Here is a 26,422-nt window from a genome sequence, read left to right as displayed (position 1 = left end):
ATGTGAAGACAGCAAACTTTCCCAAATGTGTCTCACCAAGGATGGTTTTCCCTTTAACCTGTCATCCTCAAAGTCTCGACAAATACAGAGTTCCTTAAAAAACCTAAGAGCATCTTACTATGCCATCTCGAAGTGACTCCCATTGGTGTGAACTACCCTTTGCAGGCTTTGAGCCTAGGCCAGGGGATGCAGTGGAGTTCAGATAAGACTGGAGAAATCATTGAGGGTGTTGATTCTGCTGGTTCTGCTCTCAGAAACAGGCTGCAGACATGAAAGGGGAAGGAAGGATCAAAAAAAAAAAAATTACACTTCTCCAATTTTAAACATTTAATAGTGCACTTATTGAGTATATTCTGTACAGACATCTATAGCAAGTTAAACATCTTCCTTTCTCTCACTTAGATCATAGTCATGTAAAGCACATTTACAATAGAAAACATACTTGAGGTACAAAAACCCAAAAAGAATATCTGAGGTATAAATACAGGTATATTTTAAATAATCTTTATCATGCTTTATCTATGTTTGACAGTACACTGTGGGCAAGTATACATGTTTACAATAGAATGGTATGTACAACATACAATTTTACAAATTCAAAAGTGTTTGATGTAGAAGAATATACAAGGCTTTCCTACTCATGAGGAACATTGTTACTGGAAGTACTACATTATTTGCCATAATAAAAAAATCTTCTTCAAAAAGCTTAAAATAATACTGACAATGGTAACAAAGTCTCAGTCAAAATTCCATCTTGCAACTCATTCATACCCTAGCCACAAAATACATTTATCACTTAATACTGCACCTCGAAAGCAAATCCTTACGTTTACAGTAAACCTACAGAAAGACACCTTTCCAGAGGACCTCAAGACTTCCTACAGTTCATGTAGTTTGGTTGTCGCAGAGGGGAGAACATCCCAAAGGGTTTAAAAACAAACAAAAACAAAAGAAAAAAAATGTCCCACCTTCCTCTCTGCCCCCAAATACAACCCTCCAAATTGCTAGCATTCAGGTTCTGTTCACATTAATGTGCAGCTATAGGAAAACAAGCAACGTAGAGAGAGAAAGGGCACAAACTCTTACAAATCTTCCCTTCCCACCCGCCACAGTCTGCCTGCTGCTACAGGAGTCCTGCCACATCCCAACACCAGGACTCCAGTGTTTACTTTTTACTCTGTAGTGTTAAAAGACAGTAAAATATATAAAAGCTCATTAAAACACATAGTTAACACAGATAGGAGTAAAAGCAACAAACATTTTTTGGCAATATAGCAACTGACATTACTGGCTCTCTTGACCATTGCATAAGCATTTCAGTTCTAAGCTGCAGTGTTGCTTGGAAATATATTTACTTAAAATTGCTATAGAATTGCTAATCACTCCCAAAAGATCATCTGGATAAGGAGTGAACACTAACCAGAGCAAGCCTATTGTAATATCTGCGTAGGTGTTTTAAATACATTAGAGCTGAGGAAAACGCAGAACTGGCAAATGGGAAGGATGGCAACTCGTGGTCCACGGAGGAGTCAAATTCTAGGTTCAACTGTATCCAGTATATTAAAATCCATCCTGGCTGCCTATCAGTGTACCAGACACATTTCAAATTCAACTTCTGCTATCCTTTCAACCATCAACACACTCATTCACACTTTAATCTCTGTGCAAACCTTTCTTTGCTTATCTCAGTGAGAACACATTGAAGAGTACCAACTATTCCAGTGGATACACCAGTCCCTCAACGCACTACACATAAAATGACATGGGTATGTACATAAAGCTAAGTATTTCACATGGGAATGATGAGCCTTCACCATATTTCATAATATATTTTGCATTTAAAGAATTTTGCTTCTCAGAAGCAAATCAAACCATCTAATAGTACAATACTTATTTCTTTGCACAGTCCTCCTATGTATTCCAGTCGAGGCCTACACTATAGGCCTTACACAGACAGGAAGCAGCTTTAAAGTGTATGGTATGGCCACAGTCCTATAGTAATGCTCACAGTCAAGTTCTCATGCTGTCATCCCTTCATGACATGACTTTCAGATGGTCTGCAGCAGACGAGCCTCAGTTTTGGGTAATATCTGTGCTGCTGAGGTGTGGAGCGCACGGCTGTTCCTCTTCAGTAGTCACCTGGATTTTACTTCCTTGCTCTCAAGACTCTGATGAGTGAAAGAGTCTCGTATCTTAACTACTTCAGATGCACACAAGTGTCCAAAAGACTTGGTGTACCAGTCTGGCATGTGGCCCCTGATGGGTGGAGAAAAAGGAAAGAAGAAACAAGTATCAGTAACATTGCACGCATTTTCTTAGTCAGAATCAAATATATATCTACTTGGTTAAATTCCTGACTGGGAATTTATTACTCTTTATTACTTTATATCTCTCTTTATTACTGCTTACTGCTCAGCTCAGCCTTACTAATACACAGATTTGCTCAAAAATAAATCTGCTGCGGTGAGGAAAAAGTTTCTTTTTTTTTAAGTTTTTGAGAGCTTGGTCTGCTTTACTAACTTCTCATTAAAGTTAACAAGTCCTTGCATCTGAATACATCTGTTAGATGAAGGAGTGGGGTTATAGTACCAATACCTGTGGTGGTGCACGTATCAGGAGCTTCTAATGTAGCAAACCATCCCCACTGTTAGACATGCACTGAAGGCAATTTTGATCCTTGTGGGTCCCTTCCAAATCAGATATTCTATGATTCTATGATTTTATGACATCTCAGAGTCCTGCGTGTATGCATTTGAAAACTATGTACTACTGCCTAAGCTGTAGTCTTGTGAACTGTCAAAATTTTGCACTCTAAAAGACAATTTACTGTTGCAAAAGGACAAAATGGAAATTCATACCTTAAATCAATTCTGCACATGTAGGTAAGCTTAGATTTTCCTGACCCGCAGGGCTCAATCAGATACCTAGACAGGAGCACATTGACTCTGACACCTGCCACTGGAGCACGGTCATGATCCACTGAAGTTGCTAAAAGCACACAAGCTCCTTTTGGGAAGTTTGTTCTCCATGTTCTATGAATAAAACGAAGAAAAAAAAAGTCTCATCTTTGAAAAACAGGAATTCAAACATCTAATAAACTTTAAATCATACATAAATAAGCAAGGTTGCTGGGGGGAGATAATAAAACTACAGCATATAAAGATCTTACCTTAAGACTACAAAGTCCCTGGCTGGATGAGGTGCCATGCTGTTCTGGACATATTGGTAGATATCTGTCTGGCTGTCCAAAGGTTCAATTACTTTTGAATCTATAAGATCTTCATCCCAAAGATGCTGCTCCTTAAGTAAACGATTTAAAACTTCCTCTGGTGTGGCAGCGATTTCGATGGTAGTTTTCCATAACCGGAGTGGGGGTCCTTCACATGCCTGGGGAAAATCAGCGCAGAGTCCTCAGTTCTACATTTTCTCTACATTTTATATTATTGGATAAACACAGCAAATTAAATACACGCACACATACACACAGAAATACACACATATATTGTACTAAGGCTGTCGTAAAGTTCAGACTGAGGTTGTTTTCGTAATAGCCAAAGGCATCTGCACACTGACTTCCAAATGGTTTTTACATTATAGTTACATTCTCCAGCATGAACTGCTATTAAATTGTGATGCTGCAGAAAAAATGCCCTTGTTTTCCAAATTAATTTTTTAAAACGTCCTAGCTCAAATTTCAATGAAACAGTTCTCCCTTCTCTAGCTCTGAACTGTGCGAGATTAGAGCAGAGAAACTTCATTCCTGCTGCCTGCATAACGAAAGTGCTTGGAGGCTTCAGTCAGCCTGTCAAGGCTTTGCACAAGTGAGTGAGGGCGTGTAAATGCAACGCAGTGAGCATTCCTGGGCTGCATAAACACAACAACTCAATTCAATGCATGTTCTCTGACTACTGCTGAAAGACATGTTGTTTTTAGACAGTGCACAACTATGTCAAAAGATCATTATTTTTTCTTAAATCTATCCACAAAATAAAGGTGTGATATCCTTCTGTAATATCCCACGTCAAAAGCTGGCTTGTATTAAGGGAAGATAAGCTAAAAACCAGAGCAGCGGACAGCGTTACAGGATGCATACCTTCTTGTAGGCCAGTTCTGCTTGCTCTGAGGTGGAACAGCTGACCCAGCCTTTAAACTTCTCCTTCATTTCCTTCAGTAAATCATCCACGCAGTCCTGGAGGTAGCAGTGGTAGTCGGAGGGCTCTGTGGTGCTGCTGTTGCCCCTGAGCTCCTCCAGGCTGAGGGGACGCAGTTCCTGCTCTGTGTACGAGTTCCGGCCCCGGCTCATTTCTTCGGGTATCTGAGGGGTGACAAGGACAAATCATCCTCTTGCAGCTCTCCCCCCAAATCCCAGAGTTAGCCTAGCAGCTTCACAGTCACTGTAAGATGGGTACACTAGTTTGCAAGCTGTGGGATATATGCATTAACACGTGCTTTAACATGCAGTTACTCTTTCATTTTTCTTTTTAAACATCATCTTGAGACTGCAGCACTCTTCTGTTGATAAGATGCTCACTGCCTACTTCATTCACTCTGAAGTTGGCAGTAGTCACATCCATTGGTAGAAAAGGAGATGCCTAGAGAGGTTTACTTGCCTGTGGAATTATATCTGCAAGTTACCTGATCTAGTATGCAAATGGTATTCTAAAAGATTTATTTGTCAGGTCAAGCAGTCAATGTGAAGAAATATCAAAGTCTGTGTCTTTGTGACCTTGATTTGACACAGATTAGTCCCTCAGTTACAGTGTGTCTTTTGGTTTTTAGTTTTTCTGTGGTGTATCCCCTCTTTGCTCTACAACTCAGACTCATTCCCATAGCAAAGCTTATCCTGCAGATTGACTGAAGGAGAAGCCAGCTGTCAGCTGCAAGAAGAGAGACAGGCATGCCTTCAGTTGTGGGCTCTGAAAAGATTTGATGACAGTGAGGAAAACCAGGACGCAGACTTGTCTGGTTCTCCATGCTGGGCTCTAGAGGGAGCGTGCTTTAGTTGTTATGGAGCCTTCAGTCGCCAGTCTGATAGTGTCACGTTCAGGATGCTTTTGTGGCCTAGCCTTGCCTTCCCTTGGGAATTTCAGTATAAAGCAAGCACTGAAATTCTTGGAAATATCTTCTTGCTTTGTAATTAGAGCTGAAGCTCACAGATCCTCATGGCTGCACAATAGAAGTTTGAACACACGTTTCGAGTGCAGCTGGGATGTCACAAAAATGCCCCAGACCCCACAACTGCTTCATGTCTTTTGAGTGCCAGTGTCAACAAAACATATCTGGCACCACTTCAAATTCACACATGCACTCAGATAAGGATGCAAAGATTTTTAAAAAATTATTTACATATACTAATCTTTATTAAAATAAAGAGAAGTTCCTAGGTCTGCTGTATAATGGAAAGCTAAGTCATGTTGGCCAACATTGCACCCATCAGTTTTGCAGATCCGTGTTTTACCTGGAAGAGTTTCTTGCATTCAGCAATCATATGGGCTAGCCCCTGGGTTGCAGCCAAATTTTCATTTAGGTCTTTCTGATCAGGTTTTCCCAGGCTTGGTTTTCGTTGCATCACCCTTCACAGGGGAGAAGAGCACACACACACAAATTCAGTTATTTAACACAGAGCAAGAGAGACATTTAGTAAGAAAACAGTAGGATTCCAGAAGCTGCTGGTGATTTAGAGCAGGGTTGCTTGGGACTAAATCTTGGCATGCTGTTACTGACTTCTTTTGCTACTCATACTAAACTTCTATGGAGTCCCCCCATTTCTTCCCTTTTGTGAGCTAACATTTTAACAAATCTGTTAAAAAAGTAGGGTCACATAACCATTCTGTACCTCGTGCCTTCTGAGGTGTTCAATGGGATCAAAAGTGGCAGGGTCAACAAGACCAGCAGCAATGAGCTGTGCTCTCCTGAAACGTACCTTGGGGAGGAATTCTCTCTTTTGAGAGTGTTTAAGTGGAAAAGAGAAGGTGCTAAGCACACCGCCAGGTTTGTTGGTGTCATCTGGTTCTCCTTCACTGCAGCTGTGACATCACTCAGGAAATAGAGAAGAATCTGGAGGACCTCCCTGTTCTCATCAGGTAAAAGCATAATGGCAGCCTTGATAGCCTGGAGACGCTGATCCTTTGGCACATCTGCATAATATTAGTAATTCTCTCATCAGCCCATTGATTTTCCACACACACAGCATGAATACATCCCAAAGCAAACTCCAGCTTCAAATACTTGACTCGAGTTTGAAGTGATTTCCTTCAGGATGCATACCATTCGTAGGAAACATGAAGGATTTTTTTTTAACCCGCTAGTTTAACTGCCCTCAGTTATTTCCTGCCTCACAAGAAATGCAAGCAAGAAGAAGTTGTGCCTAGGCCAGAGTTAATTTTAGATTTAATTTCAACAGCTACTTGCACTAAAATGACAGAATCCTGGACTCAGGCAGCGAACAAGCAAACACAGTCCAGCCAATTTAGAAATTCTTTGGCTTTCAAAGAAATTCAAAACAAATGCATTTGAGAATAGGTGAATTAATTAAATAAATTGGCTAGCAGACCTTTTTAACAATGATGTCATAAAAGAGCCAGAAAGTGCTTTACCAAACACACAGGGTTACTTTATTGAGTAGATCATTCAAAGTCATGCAGTGGAAAAAGAAAGTCAGTGCTGTGAAGCCCCATACCATTAAACAGCTCCTTGGTTACTAACAACAAACATCCACTGGAAAAATTTGACGTGTGTCTTTATATAAGGCCTTCTCCTCCAAACTTGAAGGGAACAAATAGTGAAATAACCCAGACCAGATCTGCTTCTTATAAAGGGATTTCCAACAGGCCATCCCTGAAGACAACATGAGAATTTGACTCCTGGAGCATTTATATCATCATTAGTACCATGCTGCCCTGGCTGCATGGCTCATAATACATGCGTTGCTAACCAGATATTTAACTGGTATTTACTCTGGGCTTCAGCAATTTCATAAGGCTGGCAAGTGAGTTTAGAATGCAATTTTAAGAAAAATCTACTGTTCTCTGCTCACTCCCTTCAATCAGCTCAAAGCACATTTAAGCTTTGTACGGGCAATTCCAGAGTGCAGCCTGGTGCATAACTCTAAAGCAAAGAGAAATTTTGTCCTTTGCAGGGAAGCAAAATTTACAGCTGCTTTAAGGCTCTTTGCTTTGCATGGAGATAATACTTCCCGACCACCTCTGGGGATTCCTCAGACCTACCAGCTGTGAAAGGAAGGGAAAGGAAAATATACTTCTGCAATACTGTGTCAAACTTTTTCTGGCACTAAATCAGAAAGAGTTGCTGTTTAATATGGAAGTGGAAGGAATATGCAAGGAAGTGGAGAGTCTAATTCATTTTTTCCGTAAACTTTCTTGGGAATTGAAACAAACAAACAAAAAAATGTGCTGTGAAATAACAGTACATATGTTCTTATTTTAAACTGTCACCTCCACCTACAGAGGTCTGAAGGAATTTCCTGGACAGAGCATTTGCATCATCACAGGGAAGGCACAAAATACAGTAATGGCTCAAAGGAAGTATTTTTGTATCAAGCTGTGTTGTAGCTGTGCCACCATGGGAAGAATACATGGGGTGGTGTTAGAGGATCAAAGTGCCCATAGTGCATCAGTTTGGACCTCCATGAATATTTCAAAAAGCTTTGGGGTTTTCTGGTCACCAAACATTAATTCATCTTTAGCAGTTTAATAAAATGCTTTTATAAAGCATGCAAGTATTCCTAATGAAACAAAAATGAAAAACTTTTGAAGGGCAACTGATTTGGAAAGATCCAGCACAAAACATCCACGTATACAGAACTTGATTTATCTAACTCACAATAGGGAATGTATCTCTAGCTGGAGTTGAACCTGACATCCCAGCAAGATGAATTCTTTCTTTCGAGGTGTGTTGATAAATTCATGTTTTGATGTTTTTTATTCTAAGCACATTCTGTTTATGGTACCTACCAGTAAAGTAGCTAAAAATTAGTAACAGAAAAGTTTTCAACTTAAAAGGTTGCTTTCAAAAGTTGTGGTGAGAGATAGAATAATATGAATTTTAAGAAAATACAATTCCTTTGGTAATCTTACTCTTTAAACCAAAAACAAACAAAAAACCCCATCTCGGTTATTCAGTGGATTTTAATCCCCTCAAAAGTCCCAAACTCTGTGAACGTAATGTTTGCACAAGCCCTCTACTTAGCCACATCAGACACAGTTTATCTTCAAACTGTAGTGTCAAGTATGCTCAAAGAACAGAGGAAACTACAGCAAGTGATGGAGGATTTATTTGTTCCTTGAGGGAAACTTGAGGGAAAGGTGAAATTAAAAGAACTTGTCCTGTCCTATGAATCATTATACAGTCAGAATATCAAAAAATCAGTTCTTTATGTGGCAGCCTGAAATATAATGGCTGCTAGAGAAAGAGAAAGACCAACACATGCAACATGCATAGTGCCCAGGGGAGCAGTGTTAGAAAGTCTCACCCTTGCTACACAAATGACAGTTAGCCATTTAGCTTTAGAAATCTCAGTACTTACACTGGTATATCTGTAAGAAGGTCTCAGAGAGTTTGTTGGTCCATGAGGGGCTCAGGTAGGTCACGGAAGAATTGCTTTAACATGTCTGCTACATCGTAAGCAGACTGGCCGTCATAGTTGACGCTGTCTGCTGAACTCTCATTCATTTGACGTAAAGCCTGAATTCTTGATTTGACTCCAGATTTCCTAAATAGTCCAACCTAAGGGTAATTGTATATGGAAAAGTAAACACATTTACATTGAGTATAGCAAAATTGAAATATAAGTATGTTCTTTAGCCTCTTACGTATGAATTCTAATTTCATGGAAAGCTTTCCTTGAATTATTCATTTTGTTCTGAGTCTGCTTTTTCAATCTGACCCAGAAACAACAACAAAATCAATGGAAGGCTGGGCATTGGGTACTGAATGAGAAGGGGATGAGAGTAGAGAAAAACCTACCTGATCCAGGCAGTGGTTGCGAAGGTACCGCATGGCTTGTTGAATGCTCTGTGGAAGAGGCTGCCCAGTGCGCTGCACATTGATTTGTAGTGGTACTCCAAATACGTTTCGGTCTTTATAGTCTGGCACCTTTATCCTTTTCATAAATTTTGGTACTGCCCTATTTAAGCAAAGGGAATAACAAAATTAGATTAAACCTCTGTCGACCATTTATCTTATAGATTTCCAGTAACTCACGAAGTGAAAATAAGTGAAATATTTTAGTATGCTGAGTAATATGAAAAGTAGTGAGAATATAAATAAGCTAATTCATTCAGGGATGGGAGGGGAGAGAGGACAGAAAACAGTTTCTCTAAGAGAAAGGCTTAACATTCAGAGCTGTATGCTGCCTGTACGTATTAATGTGGTGCTACTCTATCAATATTAGTAGGACAAAAGCTACAGGGAAAAACTGCAGGGGCCAGAGTGAATTGCAATGGAGTCAAAATAAATCCTGTGGTCAGTGACCCCTTATAACACTGCTTCTTTAGGTTTCAGGAAAGATGGGCATTTGAACAATGAGCTTTTGTATGTCAACTACTTGTTCTGCAAAGTCCTCAAACTGGGTCCACCACCCACCAGTGTGCATAACAGCAGGAAACTGATGTAATACATTTGAGATTGTCAGCTAAAAACTTCAGCTCTATAAACAACCCCTTTGAGGGACCCCCCTCCTTGTCAGGCAGTTACTGTTGTTACCCCTACCTCCCACTCCAGTTTCAATGAGAGGCCTTTCCATTTGCTTTTGACTCCAAGGAAAAAGTTACTAAATACAAAGGAATGATTTACCCTGAGGTCCCCAAGTGTTGCTTTCATAAAGGAAAAAGAGCTATTAAAATGTGAAAATATTGAGATCATTCTCCTAAACAAGGAGAAAAGCTAATGTATGGTATAACAGCTCATAGGACACAGTAACACTGGAGAACAGGGAGACCTATTTAGCATTTCGATATATACAGTACAGCTATACAAACAGTGCCTTGGATTTACAGCTGACTAATCTGTTACATAGGAAAACAGAACCAATTTGTATTGCCATACAGTTAAGTTTAGGGCATTATTGATATATGCACGAATAATACTTGCTTTGTCAAAAAACATGCCAATGGAATGTGAAAAAACACATTGCGATCTCCACCGAGAATCTGAAGCATGCAGGGATAACTGGTCAATACTTATTTCTGTCTTTCAGAACAAACAACTTCTGTATTTAGAAAGGCTGACATAATAACAGCCTTTGAACAGGAGGTACTTTGATGCTGAAGCTAAATACTCTCTATGACTCCTGGGGAAGGGAGGAGGCTGGCCTGTGGTAGGGAGAAGAAAAATTTTACTGCGTCTTTTGCATCCTGAAGGTTACACAGGCTGTACTGCAGATACAATAATAAAAAAGCTTTCTATTTCATTCTTCCAACAAAATCCAAACAAACAAAACAACAACTTAGATACAAACACCTGGCCAGAGCAGATATTGCTGCCTACAAAAAAATTCATGATTCTCCCAACCTCCATACCCTCCCCCTTTTATTTTCAAGTTAAGTGGATCCATAGTGCTGGATTTATAGTCCTTTAAAGAAGGGAGATAGTTGTTGGATAACAAGACACTAGAACTAAACGACGCTTATGTTATTTAATGACATGATTAAATAGAGAAAGCTATGCAGGAAAAAAATAAGAATAACTGAAGCATCTTCAGATCTATTGAGCTCTGTGCCACCACTCACTAACTCTCTCAATATACCACTTGTCCTTCTCTTGCTACAGATAGTGGACATCTTGCCACGCAGAAAGCTGGCCAGCTGGCCTGGACATGATTGCTTTTACTCCCTCACATGCCTCCTTGAACATAGCCCTCAATCCTACTGAGATTACGTTTATGTAAAGGGTTAGTAATGTTAGTTAGCACCGTCTTAGGAAACCACAAATCATTGTTAGTGCAGGCTATAGGAAGAAGTGCAAATATGGAAAAAAGAAGGATGGAGGGATTTGTTGTATCTTTCCAAAAGTTAGTTAGGACTAGTGAAACTGTTGTGCTTGGACAGATGGCCTGTCTACACCTGGCATTGTGCCCTTACCAGCTGAAACCGTGCTTGTTGGAAGGTGTGTACTTCTCCAGCAGAGCTGTTAACTTGAGGAGCGAGTACTTCTGCAGCAGGTTCATCTGTGCCACGGACTGGCAGTTGATCTGCAGAGACGCCGAGCTGAAGCTGGGCCGGTGGGAGCTCTGGAAGCTGTGCCACCTCAGCCTGTGCCTGCAGAAGTGACAGGGAACAGAGCAAGGACAGGTCACTGAGACATTCGCCTCACTCCCTGCAACGTGTGTCAATAGGAACATACACTCTGAGCTGACCTATGTGGCCTTGCACTATCAGACATCCTCAGAGGGCTCCAAAAACTTTTTTTTTTTTTTCTCCCAGAAACCCTTTCAGTATCAAGTCAGTCAGAATCAAAAAACTCCATTAAGAAAAAAAAAAAAAAAAAAGCCTCAAATTTCAAGACACATCAAACGGGAACTAAGCTCTTCTAAAAGACCCATTAAGTTATACAAGCAGCTGTAGGCAACTAAGGGACAACAGAAACCGAGCCCAAAATGATTTGCACCAGTTTTAAAAGAAAACTGGAAACAAAGTTAGAAAGAGTTCAGCCCCTTGCTCTATTCACAATATAAAATACGTGGTGAAACTCCCAACAGAAACTGTTGGGAGTTTGTTGAACTGTTGAAGCCTCTGGAGCTCCCCCAAGCCCCTACTGTGCTACAGTGATCAAGAAAAAGTAAACAAGCCCCATCTTCCCTGCAGATTTAGTGCCCTAGCATGCTATTAAGAAACAGCCTGCTACTGAAAGTGCATTTTTTTTGAGACAGTCTAAAAGTCCAGGCTTTTACTATACGCTGACACAAAACAGACCATACTTCCACTGCTCTCCTAGCCAATTTGAAAAGTGAATAGTACTACTTGAGGTCCTTCTCCCTCCCACACACCCTTTCGGTTTGAAGAAGTCCCACCCCCCAGACCTGCCTAACATTGCTCCAAACACTGACTTGCTGAGCAGGCTGTTTTTCCAGTGATGACTTGAGCTGAACATATAAACATATAGCTATGAAGTGTGGGAATCACTTATCTACAAGTGTTGTACAAATACTTTCCTTGGCTATAATGGTTTTTGGAAGTGATGGGAACAGCACATGTGGTGCTTCAGTGGCCCTAACTTCTATTACAGGAAGGCCTTAACCGGGTGTGGTACAGCTACTGCAGAACCAGTGGGTCTGGAGAGGACCTCAGTGGGGCCACCCCAAGCCCCAGCACTCATGAGCTCACCTGCTAGACCGTGTCAGAGATGCGCCCACCCCAGAGTCCCTTCTGTCTTGCATCCCTGAAGGCTCTTCTGTTTCATTAAGTGAATTCCCTGTGCTGTCAAGGTCACTCGGTGTTGTTCGATCATTATCTACGTCAAGGTGATCTGCTTTGGGGAGGAAGGACAGGGGGAGATGGAGTCGAGTGCTGAGTCAGAGTCCCCTTCATCCGAGAACTTCTCTGACCACTGGTTTACTATTCTCTGCATCCCTTTCACGTGGTACAGGATGTCGTCTAGTTCTGGGAATATGTCTTCGTTTTCAAGGTCGGCCAAGTCACTCGTACTGGAATACAGGATCGAGCCTGGCACGTTGTCATAAATACTCAGGCGGCTGCTCACTGAGCTAGCGGAGTTGCGCCGTTTTCCCATGCTCAGCTCTTTGGAGCTGTCTCCACTGTTTTCCCTCCGGAGGGTGAGATGGCCATGGCCATGGAAACTCCCTGTCCTCCAGTTCACGGAAGCATTGCTTTCTGTTGGGGAGAAGTTGCCATTGGAGAGTGCTTTGGGAAAAGTGCCGGGCTTGTGATCTTCTGGGATAAAAAACACGGTGTCTTCTGCAAAGCTTCCCCTGTTCTTGAAGTTCTGCTCCATCACATCACTGAAGGTCGACTGGTTGAAGGGGTCAAAGCCTTCCAGGTACATGCCCACCCTTTTATTGTACGCACTGAGGCTGCGCGTTCGCGTGACAGGGCTGGGTGTGCTGACGGCACTGCTTGTCTCAGACTGACTGCTGCTGCTGCTGGTCTGGGTGGAATTGGAGACACTCCTTTTTCGTACCATGGGGAGGCTGATGTGGTTGCCATTCAGGGCAGAAATCTCCACACAGTTAAGTTGCTTCAGCTTATCTTCGTCCATGCCCTCCTGCAGGATGGGCCCGCTAATAATAAGGCCGAGCTTTGAAGGAGCTTTGTTCTTGCCATGGTGAGAGCTCTTGATTTTCAGGCTCTCCATTCTCTTGAGCAGGCTCTTTGTTTTAGACTTGGTGTTCTTCTCATTTGCTTTTGTGTTGAAGCTGAAGCTGTTCAGTTCCCTGGGGGAGGGCAGGCTGCTGAATGAGTCATCATTTGCTACGAAATTGCTTGACGAACAAACGCTCACGACGGAATTTGTCCTGGTGGTAGATGCCTCACTCTGCAGGTTGGTTGGTGGCTGCTGGTGCTGCTGATGCTGAGAATTGAAGCCACCTCCTGCCGCTCGCTGAGGTCTGTGAGCACGCTCTCACGGCTGGCCGCGTTTGTAAGGTGGGGAGCTTCTGGGGAGGAGGTATTCAAGTCTGGCTTTGGAGGGAACACATCGAACTCCTCAAGCCTCGACCACCTCTTGCTGTCCCTTTGAAAGTCCATTTGCCACTTATTGCACACGGTTCATCTTCATCTGAGTCTTCACTCTGCAGAGAAAAAGAACCCTGGAAATAATGCTTGCAAACTGCCAACATCACAAATGCAGCTGCATTTAAATACAATGCCTACTAAACTGAGTTAAGCACGACCTGGTTCTCATGAATTTAAAGCAAAAACAGTCTCTTACTTCAGGGAGAGGAAGTTTAGGCCATAAAGCCTGTCAGAAGAAAAGATTACAGAGGACAGACAGTACTTTTTAACAGTTTTTAAATACAAAGGATATGTGCTTCGTAAAAAGAAACAAACAATGCAATCTGCTTTAAATTGCTCTTTTCTGAAAACCTTAGTATCCATAGACTTTTAATTAATTGGTCACAGTGGATAGCCCTCAGATCAATGGAAATTCCTGGCATGCATAAAATTTTAAACTGGAGTCAGTCCGGGGTTGGGGTCCCTCTGGACTCTCTCCAAAGTTACACTCTTTTGATAGTGGCTCTGTGTTTATACTCCTCTTTGCAATTAAGAGATGTTTCTCATACATTGTGAGTTGTTGCAGCTTAATTCCTTACCCATTCTGGAAGTTTAAAAGGTCTCCTCACTGTGACTAATGAGACAGCAAAAGAAACTCTTGCACTGCTACAGTCTGATGCCTCCAGGCTCCTACCTGGTCCACTCTTCCTCCCACAGGCTAGCAGCTAACATTTTAAGAATGTCCTGTGAAGTTTCTACTTCAGTCTTGCTCCAGGCAAACTTTAACACTCATAGATAGCGAGCAGCAAAAGCTCACTCGCGGTATAGCACGTAAGTAAATTGTAAATAGCATCTTCCCTGATTATGTTTGATGTATGACGAATGCTCGAGGGCACAATTACACGTACATCACTTATGTCTAAGTCTTTTCATCTAAATCCTGAAAGGGAAGGATCCTGGAACTGAAGTTTTTGGTCTTCCAAGTATCTGGAAAATTTCATGTTACACGCAGCTAGAAGAATGAAGCCAATGAGAGCTATTTGAATGTGACACCATTGAAACCACAAAATAACCTTCACTGTTCAGAGTAGGGAAGACTAATTGCCACACAGCTCCATGGGTGCTGAAGTTTCACTTAATTTGTTTAGATTGCTTTAATTTAAAAACAAGTACACATGCACACCTCAAACTGTAACTATTTGTGTGCCAGGAACACAAACACTCATAGTCTGAAAAATAAGTAAGTTATTCATATTTCAAGTATTTTATTTATGCATACTTCAGTTCCTTATCCTCTCCTGGTGCCTTTTTTTTTTTCTTTTCTTTTTTTCTTTTTTTCCCTCTTAGCACATTTCATCAGCTCAGGAAGATAAGTGAAACACCATATTATTTTTTTATAACCAAATACACACAGGAAACAGAGCAAGTTTTATTCTCTTTTTTTCCCAGCTAATACAGCCAGTGTTTCTGTCCATTACTCAGATGAAAACCTAAGAGGACTGGCTTGCTTTATTTAAAGTTTTCCAGAGGAAAAATGTCACCTGAAACTGTCAATGGATAATAATGATGGTTTGGTGGTGAACGTGGTTTGACTGGAAAAAAGGAACAGCAAGGCAGTCTTAATTTGCAAAGAGTCGATGCAACATAAACAAGCATATGTTTCTGTCAGCACAATTTTTTCCCTAGTATTAAAAAGCTTTAAAGGCTAAGAATTTTAATGAAGTCAACAGCAAATGGGAATGGTATCAAAGTCCATCTGCCAGACATGAGTGGGTGAGTGAAAATCAGGAAGAACTGAAACAAAACGTAACATCCAGACTCTGGAAGAAGTTGGGTCTGGTCTGACATCTTAGCAGCAATACTGATCATTCCAGTGTTAACAGGATTGAAAAACAAGGAGGAGAAATCTTCTGGTGGTCATAAACAGGCAGGTCAGTGGTATACCCTACTTTAAAAAAGTTCATATATATGCTGCCTCAGAGTGTTATCTTCTGGGACTTGGGTGCTGTTTCCAGCATACCACAAACAGATAGGGAAAGAGGGGATTAATTCCTGGTAAACAACCTCAGAGCATTTGTATGGCATTCTTCCTAAGGGTAGGGCCAGCATTGTATTGCCTTAGTTCAGTCATCTTTATCTGCAGTCGTCATATCCCAGGGGACAGTATCAACTACTGATCCCTCCTAGGACACCCACATAGTTTTAAGACAGCTATCAAATGGTACCCTACTAGCAAAATCCAGCAGCTCAGCTTTCAGTCTGTACTACCTTACTGAAGTTACAGTAGGTCCTCTCTTCTTTCTCACTACGCTCCACAGGGATCATGAAAAATCAAGAAACCCTTTTAACTCCTCCTAAACTCCCTGGAGATGTGTAAGCTTCCTAAAAAGGTAGTCAATATATTCTTTAAATATTTTGCTTTAATTTTGAGCTGTAATAAAACCAAACAAACCAAAAAAAAAAAAAACAAACACCACCAAACAAACAAGGAAACAACATGCCAAATCCTACAAACGGTCATCTCTTTCACACGCCAGACACAAGTCACACTGCCTATATTGTAATAAAAGAATACAATTCCAATTTAATGGCAAAGAACCAAAACGTGAAGATTACATCAAGGACAATGTTCTAACATTCAGGTCAGCTCATTGTGGCTGGTCAGGATCCCCTCCATCATGCCTATAATTACAATCCCGCCTGAGAGCAAGTAATAAGCTACAACACAAACAACTCCACTTGCAGGCAGACAATCCCAGTGTTTTTCAGGCTGAGAGCTGCATCTCATGGAAGAGTTATGCTAGACAAATAACCTTTATGCAGGTCCAAGCCCTGCAGTTTTCACTAAGTGAGAACATAAGATGAAATATAAGCAGAGTTTTGACTATGAGTCATTGGCAGGTTCAACTCGGCTGTCATCCTACACTACAGCTAAACAATCTGCTAGGTTTTTTTTTTTTTCAGTTTTTATTAACGCACAATGCTGTAACAGAAGATGTCAAAGGTACTTACCCCTTTTCCTGTGGGGACTGATTTCTAGACTTCATCACTGCACATTTGTTTAAAGTATTTAAGCGCCTGTAAAGCAAAGGAAACCATATTAAGAGAAAACTCCAGTGTTTTGGCACAGACTATTTCAGTTCAAAAGCTCTTGTGAAGGCTATCCCCAAACCGCTTTGCATACAAATAGCCACAAGCAGAGTTTCAATTAGAGCCCTAATTATACTTAACCATTAACCCATTACATTTGGCTGTATTCTAACTTCAGAGGGAGGGATGGATGACTATTTGTCACTATTACCTGAATCAAAGTAAAGAAAAGTAAACAGAAACTTAGAGTAAGTTAAGAAGCGCATTGTAATCAATGAATTGTAATAATTACATTTATTTAAATACCAAACATTCAAACCCTGAAACAATCCATCTCAACAGCCTGTAAATAAGAGAATAGGCTTATTTGACACTGTACACATCTGTACAAAACAGCACATCACTTTAAAATTATACCTTATAAGCTGAAAGCTCAAACAGGAAAACTTATTTTCCACTTCTTAGGGGCCCATTTTGTTTGTGAGAAGTGTAATATAATTATTCTCAATACAATCCTGGGACAACACAACTATCGTTTTTTAAAAAAGGCACATACATGTACCTCATTTTCCTTCCTAAACTAAAGTTTCTTTATGTGTAATAATGTTGGTCTTGAGGACTAAAATTTAAACAATAAAAATAAATTGCTGCAGTAACAAGAATTAACCAGCCTCCCTAAGACATGCAAGAGCACTCTGCATGCACATCTCAAAGTACTGTATGAATGTATATAAGCATCCCTGTATTCTCTGATGAGCTTGTGATTCAGCATCCCTAAAATAAACTAAGCACTCTTTCTTATTCCCCATCCCCTAGACCCGTCCATTCCTTCTGACAGTCATGGGAAACATCACATCCAAAGAAACCTCTCTGCCCTCCTTCTGTCCCCCATCTTCCTGCCTCCCTCATGGAAAGCTTCCACTTGCGAGGCTGTACTGTGGGCTAGAGGAGCTGAAAATTCATTTTTTCCATTTTTTGGGGGTGTTGAATTTTGCCCATGTCAGCTCCCTGAGCCACGTGAATGGTAACATGTGAAGGGGGGAGGCAGAGGAGAAGAATTGCCCCTTTCATGCAAATTCAACGGGCAAGGCTGAGGTTTAAAAAGTCTGCTTCATTCTGAAGGAAGTGGTGTAATTTTCACTTACTTCATTCAAGCAAAATGTAAAGAACCTGTACTGGTAGCTTTGAAAGAGTTGGATAAAAAAAAAAGAGTAAAAGGATAAAAACGCTGACTTGTCCTGTTGCTTCAGATGAGTCTTTTCAGATTCCTGAAACTTGTAACTTGAATCTAGAAAATGTGTGCACAGGAAGGATTACTAGTTTCCTTCTCTTTCCTCTTTCCTTTCATGCACAGGATTGGTTGCAGATGGTATTTACACAGGGGCTTGATCCTGAGGCCATCAAAGAAAATGGAAAAGCTCCTTACTGGTGCTCTTGCTGCAGTCGTGAGGTAAAAAAGGACGGTTTGATCTATAATTAGACCCAGCCACAACACAGCAGAAAGAAGAGAAACAGGAAGAATTGCCATGGGTCAAATGGTAGGCCAGTGGCAGGGTAGGAAGTTTATCCAGATCTCTCCATTTTCACCTCTGCTCTGACTTACAGCAGGCGCCAATCCTTCCTGCTGCTACTGGTGGGTGCGTGACCTTCCCAGCAGTTGTGTTTATGGCATGGGTGAGGAGTGAGTGCCCCACATACATGCTACCCAAGTATTTGGTTTCTAAGAGGCCACACAGCAGCAGAGAGCTGCTTCCCTTCCCCTGCTTCACAAACATTCTCCTTCCAAGCTGCCGGACCTCAATGGCAGGGAATACTGCATCATTTTCAGTCCTCTACTGTGTAATAATTTACGAATTTCAACACTGTGGCAACCTTTGACTTATGTGGGGAGCAGCTATCACTGAATCCTGCATCAGGCTTTATCTTGCTGCAGCCTATCCAATCGCTAATAAAGGCAATCTCTGATTTCTCAAAGATTACATCCACAGACTTTTCTCCTACCTAACTTAAAACCCTGAAATAGGTGAAAATAGGGACTCTGAGAACAAAAAAAAATCCCCTAGCACACAGGTCACAAAAACGAATATGAAAGCAAGATAACGTAACCCCCTGTGAGCAAGGTTAAACACAAACAGCAGGGAGGCAAATAAGGCTCCCTTAAACATCTGACATAATTTCATCATAAAAACCAGTTTCCCTTTTAAAATCCAAATGCTCTGCAGCAACTGCCTCAGGTCTGTAAGTTTCATTATATACATCACATGTCCCGCTTTAGCTTTTACGGTGGGTTCAGTGGTGCCCAGGTCCTGGAGCTAAAGGACCCTGAAAGCACAGCATGGCATGCAGAGCTGCCTTCCAAACAAGTTATTGAGTCTGCACAGCTAAGCATGCAAGGTTCAGGCTTTGCCAGCACAAGAATTACCCATACAACTTTCACTAACATTCACTTTGTGTATGCTTTGCAATACATTTTAAGCATGCAAACGCACATTCATTTTTCTACAGATCTCATCAAACTGTACTTGTTAATGAACCTCAATTTTCTCTTCTGGCTCTGGACCTTCTCTCCAGATAATTCTGCTCCCAGGTATAAACTCAGCTCATAATTTCTCCACTGACAGGTAGCAGATTCTCATTCTTTAGCTCTGTCTTACTCTGCCCAAACCTGTCTCAGTGACACCTTCACATGGACTTCTAGAGGAGACAGAGTGATGGGGCAGGAGTGCTGCAGACAGTGGTTGCAGCCACTTACACCGCCTTGCTATCTCAATCTCCATTTCTGCAATGCCTCCTACCCTGTCCACTGTCTTTCTGAATGACTGCCTGGATGACAAGATAATGTTCTTTCCCATCATTTAGGTAATTATCTTTGGGGTCGGCCCTCTCTCTGTAGGCCTGCACATCCAGGGGGTATCTCACTGTGGAGGAGAACTGTGTTACACCTCCACCACATCCCTTCTCCTTGTCCTCCATACTCCTCTTACCTGGGCTCTGCAAAGCCCCTCTTCCTAGTGGTGACAAACATGACAGAGCCTGCTTTTCGGTCCCAGTCCCCAAACTGTGACTGGCCCATATCAGCCCAGGGCTATGTGGAAACCTGTACCAGCTGGACCCTAAACATGAGGCACCAGACCTTCTCCAGGAAATGAGCAAACAATGTGCTCTTTCCAGTCATCTTCTCAGAATATGGCCGAAGTAGCTTAGCTTCAATTTTTATTTTATTTTTTAAGAAATGCAATCTGGGTAACATGCACACTACTAAAAATTTCAACTTGCATGGCTAACTTCAGCTATTTTATAAATTAACCTATGGCCTTGTAATAGGAAGTCTTTGTTATACCTAAGAACCAGTAAGTTCTATATCAGCTATAACCACTTGGTAATCATTCTGGTGGTCATTAACAGCAGAAAATTCTCATCCCACACACTCAAGAATAGTGGGAGCAGCACAGTGCATCAGATAAAAGCATTTTATGATTTTCAACGAGAATTTTCCATCTCAGTAAGTGTATATCTAGCTTTGAACTTCAGTTTAAATATTTTTCCTAATGGATTAAATTCTTCATTCCTTACTACAGGGCAAACTCCAGCTCCATTATACCTGTAACTAATTGATGATACAAGGGCTTTTTGTGTCTTGCCGCAGTGGACAGTCCCTGTGCTTGGCTCCCAGGGTTCATCTGCATGTTATAACCTGCAAAGGAAGCCAGCTCTCCACAGACCAAGCCATACGACCAGTGACTGCTGCTCGTTGCTAATCCATTACAATCAATTTCTTGGATGAGAAATCCTGATGGTACAAGATTTGAGAAACCTCTTGGGTAGACAGTGTGGCAGTTTTCTAGTTACGTGTGAGGAGATTAAATAGGATTTCCATCAACAGCTTGCTATGTAATTCGCACTTAGCAACAACAGCCTTTAGGATAAGCATGTTTCAGTACTTAGCTTCATGAGCGCATTATGCAGGCAGCTGCCCTCTCAAGATAAATTCCCAACCATTAATCTACACGGAGGCTTACGAAACCCAAGGCCAGCAGCACTTCATATACAGTCTCTATGTGAAGCATCCCAGCAAATTAAAGCAGAATCATGACTTACATTTTTAACCCTACATTACGTGATACAATCACTAAATGACATTTCTTAACAATTTATCTTCTGCTTTTACCAAGTACCATATGCTATCTCTGTAATTCAAGTCTCAACTTGCTTTTTACTTAAAAATTTTCAAGAAAACCCTTCGTGGGGTGGCCATTGAAACCCCTTCCATTTAGAAATGAATTTTGCAAAGCACTATTACCAAACTGTTAAAGTCATGTTAATATTATGGTTCAATAAAATTAATGTAAACAAGAACTGACAGTACTGTTCAGATGTAAACTATTGTTTTAAATGCTTCAAACTTAAAAAAAAAAAAGAAGTCCCTGTCATTGTGACTTCTACAGTCTTTTTAAAAATGATTTTTTCCACGTGCAGTAATTAGAGCAAGGTGATTAAAACTGCTGAGAGAAGACTGCTGGTTATATTGAAAAGCAGATTCTCAGCATGGAGAATTTTGTTACCATTAACTGCATACAGCATTCATTTAGCTCTATGCTGAAAATGCAAATAATTCCAAAACTACTCTGATTTTTAGTCAAAAACAGCAATAGACTTATGGTTGTGAAACAGCTCTAACTCCTTTACTGAGCAAAATCCTCTACTGTTTACACACTGACCATGGCATGAGTCAAAATAAACCTAGGTTTCAGGAAGAAACACAGCATTCCACATGACGTAGCCTCTCCATGTTTTTTAATGAGCTTTACAAAATTAAACAAGGAGATGTGAAAAAAAAATAATAAAGGTGGAAACGTGATAATGAACTGCTTTTGTTTAATACACATGACAAAAAGCCAAATTCAGACATGCAGGATGATTTTCAGTTTTATGTTAAGGTAGGATCTGAATGCTTCTGGAGAAATTTTAGCTTCAGTTTTAAAATTATTATGTAAAAAATAAGCCACAGGCTTCAGAATGATATAGTTTTGCCTTTAAAATCTGCCTCAAGCTACATGAAGATGCACACTTCTTATGCACACTACATGGAAAACAATTTGAAAATAGAAGTGAACAGGTTATTTTACAATTAGCAGACTTGTGAAAAATTTCCTAGTTTCACAAAATTTGTATATACCCACATCATTTTGGCTTGCTTAACTTTATTAGAAGGCTTAAAAACACAAGATTCCATTCTTAGGACAGATTTTTTTGCTGTCCTCTAAGTTCAATAGAAGTGGTAACTGCTTTTATTAGCAGCAGGTCTCCGAGAGATATGGAGGACATATTCTTACTTTTACCAGTAAGAAACGGGCTGTTGTCTTTTTCCCCCATCTATCTAAATAAGCCCAGGTTAAATAAAAAGTATTCTTGCAGGAGAGCACTAGATCCAAAATATGCTGGCTTGACTGTATTCTGTTTTCCTGGCAAGGGAATACCATGCTTCTGGGAACCAGCATTTATTCACATCGCTGTACTTTCTGTTCAATGACTTCACAAGCTCCAGAGCACACAAATAAGCAGACCAATGTATCACATTTTAATGCTGACGGAGTAGGCGCTTTACACTGCATCTTGATTGTGAATTTACTGTGAATAAAATTTTTCCCCTCTCAACGACTGAACAACAAATCTGTTTCCTTAGTCTGAATATCCTGTAAATATTTCTGAGGAACTTTAAATTCCATTTTCTGTCTTTTCCTTCCAAGCATGATGGCAAGAGAACACTATAAACTTAAAGCCCTTCTTAAAAGGGTTTTGTAATTCATTAGAATTATTGACATTTAGAGTTGCGGCCATCAGGCATGTAGCATCCAAAGCGTTCATTCAGACGACCATTTGGAAAGCTGCTATAATGAAGGACAAAGGGAGAAAACTGCACTTATTTCTAGGTAATAGAAGATATGAAAAATTACTGCATTTTTTGCAATTTAAGATTATAAACTCGCACTAGAGGAGGCAATCGATGGAATGGATAAGTGTAAAATGGGGCCAAAGTAATTGCTTATATGATAAAAATTGGTAATACTGGGGCTGTAGTTCTGGTAAAAACAAGCTGCCCCACACAGCCAAGTCTTGCTCTCTCTTTTTCTGCCCACCCCTTGTGTCCTGCCTTTGCAGTTGGCTCTGTGGTCATCCTCTGCACCCCACTCCAGAGTCCATTACTCCTTTTCATGTGCTGATCCAATTTCTAACCCAGCAAGGACTACTGAGGCTTTTTTTAGCTGGGTAAGCAAGTTGAATTGGTTCGTTGTAGGAGCCCATAAACAATTAAGATAAGCTATGGGAGCATGTGGCTGAGGGCAGGCCAGCCTTGGAGGTGGCGGTGAAGCCTTTAGATTCACTCCCATTATCCTTTAGAGCCATCCACATTCACTTCAGTGATCATGGTGTACATAGGGTGATGCCCTGCCCTGAGGTCAGAGGGTAAGAGAATGCAGCAGCATGGCTTTGTGAATACTGCTCCCAGAAAAATAATTCCTGCATGGGAACTGATGCTATAGTTGTATGTACAGACTGCTGTCACCTACACAGTTCTGCTTTCACATAGCTTGCTCATTTGGGAATCAATAATAAAAGCAAGTAAATAATGAATAATAATAAACGATACAGCTATGAAATAGGTACCAAAGACTCTTGTTACAAAGACTACTGCCATTTTCCTCCCAGCTTTGATTTAAATAAGATCCCCAAACACTACTTAGCCCAATATACTGTTTGGATTAAAAATGCATACCAATAATGGATAACCAAAAGGCCTCAAAGCAATGATTAAGCCTATAGTACATAATTCAGTTGTGGTTATGCTTTTCTCAGGTTACATTTCCCATTATACAGGAAGAGTTTTGTTACAAGATGCAGTGTGATTTTTTCCCACCTACCTGCATAGGGCCTCAATAGCATCTCTGTCCAGGAAGTCATGCTCTCGCTTAACTAGAGCGATGTCAATTGGAAAGAGGAGATCTGTAGGAAACAGAGGCAGATGAGGAATCAAAAAAAACAGTTATTCCCAGCAGTGAGGTTGTTTCAAAACCACCAGCTGCCTCCAGATGAGCTAACCAAGATGCAAATGATTGGCATTTCTCAGATAAACATGCATCTCACCAGCTCAGATGCCAGAGATGCTTGCTGTCTGTCTATAAGCTTTGACGTGCAACTTTGATAACTGAAAGCTGATATGCATAATAGGGAAAAAATGAGCAAAGCAAAGATGAAACAACAGGAGAGGGAAACAAGGCAAATGTGAACTTCCTATCCAACATCAGAAGCTGAAACTAATTCAGGCTAGCTTTATTTAAAATAAATATACAATCTCCCATCAAAGTACCAGTATCTAACATTAAAGAGAAAAGGTCAGTAAAACCCAAATCTCTGGAATGAAAAACAGAATCTCCTTGGCTGTTAATCAAGCAATTTAAATGCTTGACTCTGTTACAACATTGATGAGATATGGGCTGAAATGAAAGAGCGCCAAGCTGCGTGGAACCCCATACTGCCTCCTTTCCCTTAAAAGATTATTTAGATAAACAACTGGGAGAGTGAGGGGGAGGAAACAATGTTGGCAGAGAGCTGAAAATTTACTTCAGCTCTGAAGCAGTGACTACATATATATTATTACTGTCCTCCACAGATTCCTGACTGTCATATAGGTCCTGATCTAGCATTCCTTGCAAACCAAAACTCCCACCAAAGCCCCTGGGTGTTCGTGGCATGCAGCAATACAAGGACAAACTCCCAAGTACTGCTGCAGTTTCATACAACTTTCCTGGTCCAAGTGATTGTCTATAAAATGTTTTTAATCTCCACAGACAAGGGAAGAGTGAGTTGAAATGAAGAAAAGAATAGGTCTGGTGTTAATTTACTGGAAGATATATAATATTCTTATGTGACATTATTCTGTGAAATACAAGAATTTCTGGCTTTTTCAATAGAAAACTGCAGTTTTTAGAAGGTAGAGCAACCATGAAGTTTCACAGATTAATTCCATTTTAAATGTGTACTGCCTAAACGTGACTTTCTCGTTTTATACCAAACAGATCCATAGTTTTCCCCTTTACTATTTTAAGTCCAAATGCAAGCAAAGGAAGTGAGCACATTCAATTGGTACTTTTCAACAGTGCTGATCTAAGTTTTTCCTCTAAGAGGGCTTGCATACTTATGTTCTCTCAGATGTTTTCTTGTGGGCACACTAAATGAGATGGGTGACAAGATGTCGATGGTCTGCACAAATCCATTTTTTGTTATGCTAATTTATGCTGCTGCTGTTTTGTTGATGTTGCTGCTGCCAAAAGGGCCTGAAAAGGACAATGGCATATTGTTTTCATATAAGGACAGCTGGCTTTTTCAATGGGAATGGCTGGCCTTGCTCTCACATCTTGCTCTCACCTCTGCGGTTCTTTTGATGTTAGGCAAGAACATGGTCCTAAATTAGAAACTTAATAAGAGTTTAGAATTTCTAGATAGGACAATTGCAACCATAGGTAGGGCATGTTTTTTGAATGCAAGCAATTTCTTAGGAGATTTACAGCTCAGCATAGCACAAAGCCCACAAGCCCACAAGCCCACATATTCAGCTGGCAGTGTTGTCCCTGGTTTTAACAAAGACTGGAACCACAGTCCCAGATCTGCATCCTAAGAAAATCTTGGCATTTCCATTGGCATCACTCCCACTCCCCCAAAAAAAAGGAAAAAAAAAAAAAAAAAAAAAGGAAACTGCAAAGGACATTTTTGCCAAGTGCTGCTTTTGAAAATGCTATTATCATCTCATATTGCCAATGCAGCTGCCAATCAAAGCTCAACTAGATCATTTTTCAAGAAGGTCAGCTCAGCATTTTGCTATAATTTTCCAATGGTTATTCACTGTAAATAATGGACTTTCTATGCTCATTCTTACAAGCAGCAGCTGGAGTTTGCTTTATAAAAAAGAAAACCAGATAAGAAAGCACAGAATAGTTTCACCACGGCACAAATAATTTCATGTAGGAGGAAAAAACCCTCTGAAAGTAACGTGTATTAAAAAGGATCTCTAAGATGTCATTCTTTAAAAACAAAACTTAAGTATGTCATTCTGCATCAGAGCTTAAGGGTTAGTCTGCCAAAACTGCAAGTTCCTAGTAGGTCAGAGAGGAAGACAGGAGAAAAGTTTCCTTTTTGCTTGATGGAAACCTTTGTAAAATAAATAAATAAATAAATAAATAAATAAATAAATAAATAAATAAAGGATTACTCAAACTAAAGCAGAAACCTGGAGCAAATATAAAACTTTTTTTTTTTTTTTTTTAATTAAAAAAAGAGTGTTTCAGAATCTCTTTTGTTTTGGTAATGTCTATGTGCGTGGAGGGTAGCAGAAAGCAACCTCGTCTCCTAAAATTTATCTTATGTGCCACCATTCATGTGTGCCCCCAAACCTCCTTTAATGGTGAATATTATATCTTATTGTCCAAAAATGAAGCTGCATGTTTGTTTCATATTGATGCCTTGAATGATCACTTTGCGAGCTGTGGTGCTGATGGGAACAGCCCCGGTGCCTACCTTCATAGAGCTGCGCATACTGCGGGAAGCCAGCAGCTCTCAGCCAGTCACAAGCTTCTTTGGCCTCGATTTCT

The 26,422-nt window shown here is 40.6% G+C and overlaps 1 protein-coding gene across 1 annotated transcript in view; it reads right to left on the bottom strand.

Moving 5' to 3' along the window:
• Positions 1 to 312: 312 nt before the first annotated feature.
• LOC116489111 (rho GTPase-activating protein 7-like) overlaps positions 313 to 26,422 on the bottom strand; it is a 99,463-nt gene continuing 73,353 nt past the window's right edge. The window contains 18 exon segments of the mRNA XM_032187228.1: positions 313 to 2,256; positions 2,859 to 3,032; positions 3,170 to 3,387; positions 4,094 to 4,315; positions 5,459 to 5,573; positions 5,924 to 6,137; positions 8,546 to 8,585; positions 8,587 to 8,745; positions 8,986 to 9,145; positions 11,100 to 11,276; positions 12,342 to 12,483; positions 12,486 to 13,512; positions 13,515 to 13,717; positions 13,720 to 13,763; positions 16,697 to 16,728; positions 16,730 to 16,766; positions 23,699 to 23,780; positions 26,349 to 26,420. Coding sequence (XP_032043119.1) covers positions 2,136 to 2,256; positions 2,859 to 3,032; positions 3,170 to 3,387; positions 4,094 to 4,315; positions 5,459 to 5,573; positions 5,924 to 6,137; positions 8,546 to 8,585; positions 8,587 to 8,745; positions 8,986 to 9,145; positions 11,100 to 11,276; positions 12,342 to 12,483; positions 12,486 to 13,512; positions 13,515 to 13,717; positions 13,720 to 13,763; positions 16,697 to 16,728; positions 16,730 to 16,766; positions 23,699 to 23,780; positions 26,349 to 26,420 — 3,239 coding nt within the window. The 3' untranslated portion in view covers positions 313 to 2,135.

The sequence above is a fragment of the Aythya fuligula genome, chromosome 4, assembly GCF_009819795.1.
Source record: "Aythya fuligula isolate bAytFul2 chromosome 4, bAytFul2.pri, whole genome shotgun sequence".
NCBI lineage: Eukaryota > Metazoa > Chordata > Aves > Anseriformes > Anatidae > Aythya > Aythya fuligula.
The sequence above is the reverse complement of the archived record's forward strand: the minus strand, read 5'-3'. Positions and strand labels throughout refer to the sequence as shown.